We start from the raw sequence: 12,746 nt of genomic DNA, 5'->3' as shown, positions 1-12,746 counted from the left end.
TATATTATATATATATATATGTATATACATACATACATACATACATACATACATACATACATACATATAGCATAATTCTGATCTGGTTTTGTGTATTTCTTTCTTCACGTAATCAATTTTATACTTATATATTATTTCATACAAGGAAAGCATGCTCAGAACAGTTCAGAGACTTCAATAGGAAATGTATAACTCCAACCAGTGTACTATCTCATTCATTTGTCTAAACATTAATTCTATTAGAGGAAAATCATATTTAACACATTCAAACACAATAAAGTTATTTAATATAATTTTTCTGTGTGATTCAACTTTTAAAATCTATTGATTATTATAAAGTACATTTTGATGTTTTTATTTTGTTTACAGTAAACATTAATCTTTTAAGAACAAAATTTTGTAATATATTCAAACAATAAAGATATATAACATCATTTTCCTTTCAGATTCAGTTTTTGAAATATGCAATTTATTATAAAGTACCTTTTGATATCATGTGTCTACAGTAGACATTAACCATATTAGAGGAAACCCCTATTAAGAATATTCAAACACAGTAAAGTTTAATATTATCAAACTTCATTTTCCTTACTTAGTTCAACTTTTTAAATCTATTATCTATCATAAAATGCATTTTAATGTCATTTATCTACAATAGACATTAATTCTATTATAGGAAACCCTCTTTTAAACATATTCAAACACACACAAAAAAAAGTTTAATGCAATCACTTCATTTTCCTTTCTTGATTCAACTTTTAAAATCTACTATTTACTATAATATGATGCGTAAATTTAGATTACCCGTAAGGGTCATACGCATAATCGTATGCAGCGTAAGGGTCATGTTCGGGGTTGTAGAAGGTCTGGTCAGGGTGGCCCCTGGGGTCTGGGGTCTCCTGAGGTCTCGTAGGCTCCTGTTCCGTTATATTTGGACTGATTCGAAAAGAAAAATATTCAATTAATCTTTTTTTTTTTACGTATTGCTTAATAGACAAATTTTATAGGCACTATACTCCATTTTTTTTAATGAGGCGTATTTGCACCGGCTCGCAGGGGTGCCCTTTTAGCTCGGGAAAGTTTCCTGATCGCTGATTGGTTGGACAAGATAATTCTAACCAATCAGCGATCAGGAAACTTTTCCGAGCTAAAAGGGCACCGCTGCGAGTCGGTGCACATACGCCTCATTAAAAAAAATTGAGTATAGTGCCTATAAAGAATTGACTATAGATAGTATATACCCCCAATTGGACACATTATAGTTAATGCAGTATGTCTAGATTTGCTGGTTTTTTTATTAATTTATTCTTGCATTACCTTACAATGAATCTTGTAGTTCATTTTTTTTTTTTTTCATGAAACAAGCTCCAAATTTATGATTACTAATCCAGAACAAAGTATTGTTTTCTGTCATATAAGGAAAACACTAAAAAAAAAAAAATATGAATAGCTATCTAATAAATATCTTCTTTTTAGAAAATACTAAGAGAAACTGGACAAATAGAAAACATGTGAAAAACAATACACAAGACACAATTTACTGAGTTACCTTGGTGTTGATATACTGTTCAGTAGCTTTTTGAGAATCAATTCAATAGAAACCCTCTAATGAGTTACCTTGGTGTTGACATACTGTTCTGTAGCTTTTTGAGGAACAACAGAAACCCTTTACAGCAGTGGTTCCCAACCTGGGGGAAATTTCCCCCTGGGGAGAAATTTGAAGCTACCAGGGGGGAAATAATTACACTACCTACTAGCTAAAAAAAGTATCAGGTGATAAAGCTAGCCCTGATATTGATACACTGGTGCAAAAGAAGCAGCCTCAACCTTCTCACTAATTCAATTTTGAAGTAGAAGAATAAACAAAAGTCCTTTATTTTGCTACTAGCCGCTCTCCATATACTGATAAACAAATAGTTACAGAGTAAAAAGGATAGAGAGCGGTTAGTAACAACTAACCTCATAGCTCTATGGCTATGCGGTTAGTTGTTACTAACCGCTCTCTATCCATTTTACTCTGTAACTATTTGTTTATCAATATATTTGTTTAATGGAAAAATAAATTAGTAAGTCGTCACAGTGTGTTTCAACTACTCTTTCCCTCATACACATGAAGGGGGAAATCTGGAGGGTTGCACTGGGTGCAGGGGGGAAATGACAGGAAAAAGGTTGGGAACCACTGCTTTACAGAATTACCATGGTGTTGACATACCGCTCTGCAGCTTTTAGCTTTTTGTGAAATAATACAATAGAGACCCTTTACTGAGTTACCTTGGTGCTGACGTCCTGTTCTGTACATTATGAGAAACAAAACAATGGAAACCTTTTCCAGAAGTACCTTGGTGTTGTCATATAGCTCTGTAGTTTTTTTTAGAAATAATACAAAAGAGACCCTTTATTGAGTTACCTTGGTGTTGACATACTGTTTTGTAGATTTTGTGAAACAATACAATGGAAACCTTTTACAGAATTACCTTGGTGTTGACACACTACCCTGTAGCTTTTTGAGAAACAATACCAACCCTTTACAGAATTACCTTGGCGTTGACATACTGCTCTGCAGCTTTTTGAGATCCTTGAAGATGGGTTCCCCAACGCTACCACCTCGTCTTATCATAATCCGAGAACGCCAGAGGGAATACAGAGGTCCTCTGAAGTCGTACCAATACAGACCAGTGTATTCGTGATCTGGAGGGACCGGTCCGTGGAGGTAACGTCCATTTAAATTGCTGTGGGTGGAAGAAGCCTTAGATATTTTCATAATCTTTATGGGGTGGGGTGTGAGTGAACCACAGACATGCATTTCAAGTTTAATACTTTTCCGTGAAATTGTTTGAGTAGCCTACAAGTAATCATATCAGAACAGTATACTAACAATAAATACGTTTTGTGTGTAGTTACGTTGATATTGATATTTGTATAATTCTTTCTTTTATGGTTTATTCTTCAGTTCTTTTGTCATAACGGACTGATTTTCATACCGTTTGTTGTTGTTCTAGACTGCCTGGCCCTTGTGGTCAAACAGCTTGGCATATGATAACAGTAATAACGAAAATTATGTAAAATAGCTCCCTCTCTAATATGACGAACGCAATTTGAGCTATGTTTAGAAGATTATACAACTGTTTTGGTTACATAGAGTTTCCTTTTCTCCATCTCTCATGAAAACGTAGGGGGTAGTGTGCAGTCATAATATAAAAAAAAATATATATATTTAAATACTGTAAACTCCTTTTGCGTAACAAAAATTACTATCTTAGTGCTATTTGTTATATAAAATAAATATCAATCAGCCTCATTCTCCTGGTGGAAAAATATCAGTGCTTGATTCTTCATTATTATTATTATTATTATTATTATTATTATTATTATTATTATTATTATTGTTGTTGTTATTACTACTACTACTACTACTCCTATTACTACTACTACTACTACTACTACTACTACTACTACTACTACTACTACTACTACTACTACTAGCTAAGTTACAGCCCTAGTTGGAAAAGCAGGGTGCTAAAAGTCTAAGGGCTCTAACATTTAAAACAGCCCAGTGACGAAAGGAAAGAAAGAAACAGATATAATAGTGTGTTTGAGTGTACCCTCAAGCAAGAGAACTCTAACCCAAGACAGTGGAAGACCATGCTACAGAAAGTTATCTTTTATTACTAGTTAAGCTACAGCCGTAGTTAGAAAAGTAGGATGCCATAAGCCAAAGGGCTCCAAAAGGGAAATAGTGAGGAAAGGAAATATGGAAGCAAATAATAATAGTGTGCCTGATTGTACCTTCAAGACAGAGATCTCTAACCCAAAACAGTGGAAGACCATGGTACAGAAAATTATCATTATTAATAGGTAAACTACATCCCTAGATGGAAAAGCAGGATGCTCCACTCCCAAGGGCTCCAACAGGGAAAATAGCCCAGTAAGGAAAAGAAATAAGGAAACAGATAGAATAGTGTGACTGAGTGCAACCTCAAGCAAGGGAACTCTAACCCAAGAGAGTAGACGACTATGATACAGAAAGTTATTATTTTTACTAGCTAAACTACAACCCTAGAAGGAAAAGTAGGATGCTCTAAGCCCAAGAGCTCCAACAGGGAAAATAGCCCAATGAGGAAAGGAAATGAGGCAACAGAACAGTGGTGTTTGAGTGTACCCTCAAGCAAGAAAAGTCAAACCCAAGGCAATGGAAGACCATGGTGTAGAAAGTTCATTTGAATACTTCATAAACAGCTACGCATACTTTTAACCTATTATGTAGACTCACGTAAACCAACAGGGAAAATAGCCCGGTGAGGAAAGGAAATAAGGCATCAGAACAGTGGTGCTTGATTGTACCCTCAAGCAAGAGACCTCTAACCCAAGATATCAGAAGACCATGGTACAAAAAGTTATTATTATTAATAGCTAGGCTACAACCCCTATTGGAAAAGCAAGATGCTATCAGCCCAAGAGCCCTAACAGGGAAAATAGCCCAGTGATGAAAGAAAATAAGGCAACAGAACAGCTGTGCTTGAGTGTCCCCCCTCAAGCAAGAGACCTCTAACCCAAGATAGTAGAAGACCATGGTGCAGAAAGTTCATTTGAATACTTCATAAACAGCTACGCATACTTTTAACCTATTATGTAGACTCACGTAAACCAACTGACCTTGTATCGCAAGCCCTGTACCACCACGCACCGGCGTGATCTCTAGCACAGCTCGCTTCTGGCCAGGCGTCGTTGTCAACGTCTATGGTACTGAATCTCCTGCCTACGTGGTATCTCAGGGAGTCACCTGTTTGGAAGGATTTGTTCTTTAGATTTCGTGGATTTTTTCTTTATCTTAAATGATTAACATATTTGAAATACGAAATTTCACTTTTATATATTTTATGGGACTTGGCCGTCATAGCTGTAAAAAGGATTTATTATTATTATTATTATTATTATTATTATTATTATTATTATTATTATTATTACTTGCTAAGCTACAACCCTAGTTGGAAAAACTGGATGCTGTAAGCCCTGGGGCTCCAACAGGGTAAATAGCCCAGTGAGGAAAGGAAATAAGGAAATAAGAGAAGTAATTATTATTATTATCATTATTATTTTTATTATTATTATTACTTGCTAAGCTACAACCCTAGTTGGAAAAACTGGATGCTATAAGCCCAGAGGCTCCAACAGGGTAAATAGCCCAGTGGGGAAAGGAAATAAGGAAAAATAAAATATTTTAAGAACAGTAACAACATTAAAATAAATATCCCCTATATAAACTATAAAAAACTTTAACAAAACAAGAGGAAGAGAAATAAGATAGAATAGTGTGCCCGAGTGTACCCTCAAGCAAGAGAACTCTACCCCAAGACAGTGGAAGGCTATGGTACAGAGGCTATGGCACTATCCAAGACTAGAGAGCAATTGTTTGATTTTGGAGTGTCCTTCTCCTAGAAGAGCTGCTCACCATAGCTAAAGAGTCTTCTACCCTTACCAAGAGAAAATTGGCCACTGAACAAAGTGTAGGGCACTCCAAAATCAAACCATTGTTCTCTAGAGTTGAGTAGTGCCATAGCCTCTGTACCATGGTCTTCCACTGTCCTGGGTTAGAGTTCTCTTGCTTGAGGGTACACTTGGGCACACTATTCTATCTAATTTCTCTTCCTCCTGTTTTGTTATTTTTTATATTTTATATCGGAGATATTTATATTAATGTATTTATTCTTATAATATTTTTTTTCCTTGTTTCCTTTCCTCGCTGGGCTATTTTCCCTGTTGGGGCCCCTGGGCTTATAGCATCTCTCTTTTCCAACTAGGGTTGTAGTTTAGCAAGACATAATAATAATAATAATAATAATAATAATAATAATAATAATAATAATAATAATAATACCTTAGTTCTTATTGTCTGACCTCTAAAGTAAAGTAATAAATTCAAGCTTCAGAAAATGTATGAGAACTCTTTTTCTTATTTTGTATAATTTATAAACTACTCAGTAATTTCTCTATACTCATTTTTTCTTAATGAGGCGCATTTGCACTGACTCGCAGGGGCGCCCTTTTAGCGCTGAAAATTTTCCTGCTCTCTGATTGGTCAGAATTATCTTGTCTAACCAATCAGCGATCAGGAAACTTTTCTGAGTTAAAAGAGCACCCTTGCAAGTCGGTGCAAACAGGGAATATAGCCCTGTGAGGAAAGGAAATAGGGGAACAGATGGAATAATGTGCCCGAGTGTACCCTCAATCAAGAGAACTCTAACCCAAGACAGTGGGAGATCATGGTACAGACGCTATGGTACTACTCAAGATTAGAGAACAATGGTTTGATTTTGGAGTCTACCAGTTGGAAAAGCAGGATACTATAAGCCCAAGGGCTCCAACAAGGAGAATGGCCCAGTGAGGAAAGGAAATAAGAAAAAAGGTTAGTGTGCTTTAGTGTACCCTCAAGCAAGAGAACTCTAACCCAAGACAGTGGGAGATCATGGTACAGACGCTACGGTACTACTCAAGATTAGAGAACAATGGTTTGATTTTGGAGTCTACCAGTTGGAAAAGCAGGATACTATAAGCCCAAGAGCCCCAACAAGGAGAATGCCCCAGCGAGGAAAGGAAATAAGAAAACAGATAGGTTAGTGTGCTTTAGTGTACACTCAATCAAGAGAACTCTAACCCAAGACAGTGGGAGATCATGGTACAGACGCTATGGTACTGCTCAAGACTAGAGAACAATGGTTTGATTTTGGAGTCTACCAGTTGGAAAAGCAGGATACTATAAGCCCAAGGGCTCCAACAAGGAGAATGGCCCAGTGAGGAGAGGAAATAAGAAAACAGATAGGTTAGTGTGCTTTAGTATACCCTCAAGCAAGAGAACTCTAACCCAAGACAGTGGGAGATCATGGTACAGACGCTATGGTACTACTCAAGACTAGAGAACAATGGTTTGATTTTGTCTACCTGTTGGAAAAGCAGGATACTATAAGCCCAAGGGATCCAACAAGGTGAATGGCCCAGTGAGGGAAGGAAATAAGAAAACAGATAGGTTAGTGTGCTTTAGTGTACCCTCAAGCAAGAGAACTCTAACCCAAGACAGTGGAAGACCATGGTACAGAGGCTATAACACTGCCAAAGACTAGAGAACAATGATTCGATTTTGGAGTGCCCCAGTTGGAAAAGCCCAAGGGCTCCAACAAGGAGAATGGCCCACTGAGGAAAGGAAATAAGAAAACAGATAGGTTAGTTTGCTTTAGTGTACCCTCAAGCAAGAGAACTCTAACCCAAGACAGTGGAAGACCATGGTACGGAGGCTATAACACTGCCAAAGACTAGAGAACAATGATTCGATTTTGGAGTGCCCCAGTTGGAAAAGCCCAAGGGCTCCAACAAGGTGAATGGCCCAGTGAGGAAAGGAAATAAGAAAACAGACAGGTTAGCGTGCTTTAGTGTACCCTCAAGCAAGAGAACTCTAACCCCAAGACAGTGGAAGACCAGTATTCGTTACCTGCATCCCCAGAGTACTCTCCGAGCATCTTGAGAGAGTAGCCCTCCAATTCTGAGCCCATGGCGAAAGCCGAGTACATGGCGTGTGCCTCCAGTTGGTCGAAGTCTGCTATGTCGATCCGCAGTTTGGAAACCTACGGGTCGTGTTAGGGAGTATTATGAAGCGAAGATTTATTTTAACTTGAGTATTATAAAGCCAAAATTCATATGAAATGAGTACTATAAGACTGATATTCATATCAATTTGAGTATTGCAAAGTAAATATTCATATCAACTTGAGTATCATAAAGAGAATATTCATATTAACATGAGTACTATAAGGCAATTATTCATATCAATTTGAGTTTTTAAAGTGAATTTTCATATCAACTTGACTATCATATTAACATGAGTATTATAAGGCAAATATTCATATCAACTTGAGTATTATTAAGTGAATATTTATATCAACATGAGTATTGTAAAGAGAATATTTATAGCAAAATGAGTATTTTAAAGTGAATATTTATATCAACTTGAGTATTATCAAGGCAATATTCATATCAACATGAGTACCATGAAGCAAATATCCATATCATTCGAGTATTATCAAGCGAATATCCATATCAACAAGAGTATTATAAAGCAAATATTCACACCAACATTTTCTATGACAGTTACATACAAACTAGTCCTGAAATTAATAGAAAATACAAAATGATTATGTCAGCAAAAAAGCAGTTTTCTTACATGTTGACTTGACACCAACATTTTCTATGACAGTTACATACAAACTAGTCCTGAAATTATTTGAAAATACAAAATGATTATGTCAGCAAAAAGGAGTTTTCTTACATGTTGACTTGACACCAACATTTTCTATGACAGTTACATACAAAATAGTCCAGAAATTATTTGAAAATACAAAATGATTACGTCAGCAAAGAGCAGTTTTCTTACATGTTGACTTGACACCAACATTTTCTATGACAGTTACATACAAACTAGTTCTGAAATTATTTGAAAATTACAAAATCATTATGTCAGCAAAAAGGAGTTTTCTTACATGTTGACTTGTCAGGAGGTGAATTTGTTCATTCCCCAGCCAAAATTCTCCAGCTAGATTACCAAATCCATATTTGTAGTCGGACCACTCACGAAGGAAGTCTACAGATCCATCCTCACGTCTTTGGATAACCTGTGGAATATTTGCTACAGTTAAGGGGGAACTAAGGAACTATGGTAGGATATACCATAGGACCTCTATACATATTATCATCATTACTACCTAAGCTACAACCCTAGTTGGATAAGCAGGATACTACAAGCCCAAGGGCTCCAACAAGGAAAATAGCCCTATGAGGAAAGGAAATAAGCAAACAGATGGAATAGTGTGCCTGAGTATATCCTCAAGAAAGACAACTCTAGTACAGAGGCTATGGCACTACCCAAGACTTAAGATCAATGGTTTGATTTTGGAGTATCCTAGTTGGAAAAGCAGGATACTACAAGACCAGGTGCTCCAGCAAGGAAAATAGACATGTGAGGAAAGGAAAAGCAAACAGATGGAATAGTGTGCGTGAGTATATCCTCAAGCAAGACAACTCTAACCCAAGACAGTGGAACACCATGGTACAGAGGCTATGGCACTACCCAAGACTTGAGAACAATGGTTTGATTTTGGAGTATCTTAGTTGGAAAAGCAGGATACTATACGACCAAGGGCTCCGACAAGAAAAATAGCCCTGAGAGGAAAAGAAATAAGCAAACAGATGGAATAGTGTGCCTGAGTATGTCCTTAAGCAAGACAACTCTAACCCAAGACAGAGGAACACCATGGTACAGAGGCTATGGCTCTACCCAAGACTTGTGATCAATGGTTTGATTTTGGAGTATCTAGTTGGAAAAGCAGGATACTACAAGCCCAAGGGCTCCAACAAGGAAAGTAGCCCTGTGAGGAAAGGAAATAAGCAAACAGATGGAATAGTGTGCCTGAGTATATTCTCAAGCAAGACATCTCTAGTACAGAGGCTATGGCACTACCCAAGACTTGAGATCAATGGTTTGATTTTGGAGTATCCTAGTTGGAAAAGCAGGATACTACAAGCCCAAGAGCTCCAACAAGGAAAATAGCCCTATGAGGAAAGGAAATAAGCAAACAGATGGAATAGTGTGCCTGAGTATATCCTCAAGAAAGACAACTCTAGTACAGAGGCTATGGCACTACCCAAGACTTAAGATCAATGGTTTGATTTTGGAGTATCCTAGTTGGAAAAGCAGGATACTACAAGACCAGGTGCTCCAGCAAGGAAAATAGACATGTGAGGAAAGGAAATAAGCAAACAGATGGAATAGTGTGCGTGAGTATATCCTCAAGCAAGACAACTCTAACCCAAGACAGTGGAACACCATGGTACAGAGGCTATGGCACTACCCAAGACTTGAGATCAATGGTTTGATTTTGGAGCATCCTAGTTGGAAAAGCAGGATACTATACGCCCAAGGGCTCCAACAAGAAAAACAGCCCTTTGAGGAAAAGAAATAAGCAAACAGAGCGAATAGGGTGCCTGAGTGTAGCCTCAAGCAAGAGAACTCTAACCCAAAACAGTGGAAAACCATGGTACAAAGGCTACGGCACTACCCAAGACTAGAGAACAATGTTTTGATTTTGGAGTCTCTTAGTTGGAAAAGCAGGATACTACAAGCCCAGGGGCTCCAACAGGGAATATAGCCTTGCGAGGAAAGGAAATAAGGGAATAGATGGAATAATGTGCCCGAGTGTACCCTCAATCAAGAGAACTCTAACCCAAGACAGTGGGAGATCATGATACAGTCGCTACGGCGCTACTCAAGACTAGAGAACAATGATTCGATTTTGGAGTGCCCCAGTTGGAAAAGCCTAATGGCTCCAACAGGGAGAATGGCCAAGTGAGGAATGGAAATAAGAAAACAGATAGATTAATGTGCTTGAGTGTACCCTCAAGCAAGAGAACTCTAACCCAAGACAGTGGAAGATCATGGTACAGAGGCTATAACACTGCCAAAGACTAGAGAACAATGATTCGATTTTGGAGTGCCCCAGTTGGAAAAGCCCAAGGGCTCCAACAGGGAGAATGGCCAAGTGAGGAAAGGAAATAAGAAAAAAGATAAATTAGTGTGCTTGAGTGTACCTTCAAGCAAGAGAACTCTAACCCAAGACGGTGGAAGACCATGGTACAGAGGCTATAACACTGCCAAAGACTAGAGAACAATGATTCGATTTTGGAGTGCCCCAGTTGGAAAAGCCCAAGGGCTCCAACAGGGAGAATGGCCAAGTGAGGAAAGGAAATAAGAAAAAAGATAAATTAGTGTGCTTGAGTGTACCCTCAAGCAAGAGAAATCTAACCCAAGACAGTGGAAGACCATAGTACAGAGGCTATAACACTGCCAAAGACTAGAGAGCAATGGTTTCACTCACCGTCCATCCCCCACCGTCCGTATCCATGTCACAATAGACGAAGAAGGGAACGGTTGAGTAGATGGGCTGAATCCTGTAGACTCCAGACTTCTTCTTGCCTTTTTGTAGAATCTTCCAGCAGTCCTCCGGTTCTGTAAAGTTTAAAGTCAGCTCATTAATAGGGTTGCGGTGATCGATGTGGTAACGTCCCTGACTGGTGAACGCCAAAATGGGGTTCGGGTCCCGCTCAAACTCGATAGTTTCTTTGGTTGCTGCAACCTTACAATCCTTATGAGCTAAAAAGGGGGGTTTGGGGGAGCCTGTAGGTCTATCTACTGAGTCATCAGCAGCCATTGCCTGGCCCTCCTTGGTCCTAGCTTGGATGGAGAGGAGGCTTGGGCGCTGATCATATGTATATATGGTTAGTCTCTACGGCGTTGTCCTGCTTGATAGGGCAATGTCACTGTCCCTTGCCTCTGCCATTCATGAGCGGCCTTTAAACATTTAAAAGAGACAAGGGACGGTGATGATGCCCTAGCTAGCAGGACAATGACCTAGAGACTGACCATATATTTGATCAGCGCCCAAGCCCACTCTTCATCCAAGCTAGGACCAGAGAGGGCAAGGCAATGGCTACTGATGACTCAGCAGATAGACTTATAGGCTCCACCAAACCGGATCCTTAGCTCACAAGGATGGTGAGGTTGCAGACACTGCAAGAGACTGTCGAATTTGAGCATGACTCGAACCCCAGTCTGGGGATCGCTAGGCAGGGACGTGTTCAATAGGCCACCACAAACCTATTTGATGGATAATTATAGTAACACTCATTGTATTCATCTTGTATTTATTTCAATGAAACTTTTATTTTGCTTTTATAATTATCGTTGATATATTTCTTTTTTCTAATGACATTACTTTTCAATATGAAATATACAAGATCAAAATGAAGTAGATAAAATCTTATAGGAGTAGGCCTAAACGGTATTTATTTTTGCATATTTTAATCAAACCTTTTTTTGCTTGTATAATTATCGTCTATATGAAAAATAATTTCTTCAAATAAGATTACATTGCAATATATAATATCCAAGCCTAAAACGAATTAGATAAATACCTACATGATTAGGCCTAAATGGTATATATTTGCATTTTTTCAATGAAACTTTTTTTATTTTGTATAATTATCGTCGATATAAAAAAAAATTTCTTCGAATAAGTCTACAATTCAATATAAGAACATCCAAGAGTAAAACGAGGTAAATAAACACCTAAATAAATAAATTCAAGTTACAAAATCAAACTGAATATGCTTCTCAGATGCTAACCTTTATTCGCCTGTCCTTGTCTCGCCCGGGGTTGTACCATGGGGAAAGAGAGAGACTGACGCTGAGATTTCATCTCGTTGAGACTCTGCTTCAGATATTGTTTGGTCACCATTCCCTTCTGAAGGTGGTTTAGTTGGCTGCAAGCAAAAAGGTTTCATTTACTTCCTTGAAGATGAAAATAATAGGATGTATGATCAAGATAGGGTTGCTAAAGTATAGCCAGAGACTTTCTATTTATTATTATTATTATTATTATTATTATTATTATTATTATTAGCAATGCTACAACCCTAGTTGGAAAAGCAGGATGATATAAGCCCAAGGGCTCCAAATGGGAAAAATTAACCCTGTGAGGAAAGGAAATAAGGAAATTAATAAACAACTGGAGAATTAATGAATAATTAAGATTAAATATTTCAAAAACAGTAACAACTTTAAATTAAGTCATACATATATAAATTCTAACAACTTCAAAAAAGAGGAAGAGAAATAAGATAGAATAGTGTACCCTCAAACAGGAGAA

General features: G+C 37.8%; 1 protein-coding gene across 1 annotated transcript in view; it reads right to left on the bottom strand.

Moving 5' to 3' along the window:
• Nucleotides 1-678: 678 nt before the first annotated feature.
• Nucleotides 679-12,746, bottom strand: part of LOC137624593 (fibrinogen C domain-containing protein 1-like) — a 25,640-nt gene continuing 13,572 nt past the window's right edge. Inside the window, exons 7-13 of the mRNA XM_068355542.1 lie at nucleotides 12,224-12,360; nucleotides 10,917-11,047; nucleotides 8,526-8,657; nucleotides 7,481-7,613; nucleotides 4,654-4,780; nucleotides 2,538-2,729; nucleotides 679-936 (exon numbers count right to left, since the gene is read on the bottom strand). Coding sequence (XP_068211643.1) covers nucleotides 801-936; nucleotides 2,538-2,729; nucleotides 4,654-4,780; nucleotides 7,481-7,613; nucleotides 8,526-8,657; nucleotides 10,917-11,047; nucleotides 12,224-12,360 — 988 coding nt within the window. The 3' untranslated portion in view covers nucleotides 679-800. The remainder of the gene's footprint in view (nucleotides 937-2,537; nucleotides 2,730-4,653; nucleotides 4,781-7,480; nucleotides 7,614-8,525; nucleotides 8,658-10,916; nucleotides 11,048-12,223; nucleotides 12,361-12,746) is intronic.

The sequence above is a fragment of the Palaemon carinicauda genome, chromosome 31, assembly GCF_036898095.1.
Source record: "Palaemon carinicauda isolate YSFRI2023 chromosome 31, ASM3689809v2, whole genome shotgun sequence".
NCBI lineage: Eukaryota > Metazoa > Arthropoda > Malacostraca > Decapoda > Palaemonidae > Palaemon > Palaemon carinicauda.
This window is presented reverse-complemented; position numbering and strand designations above follow the sequence as displayed.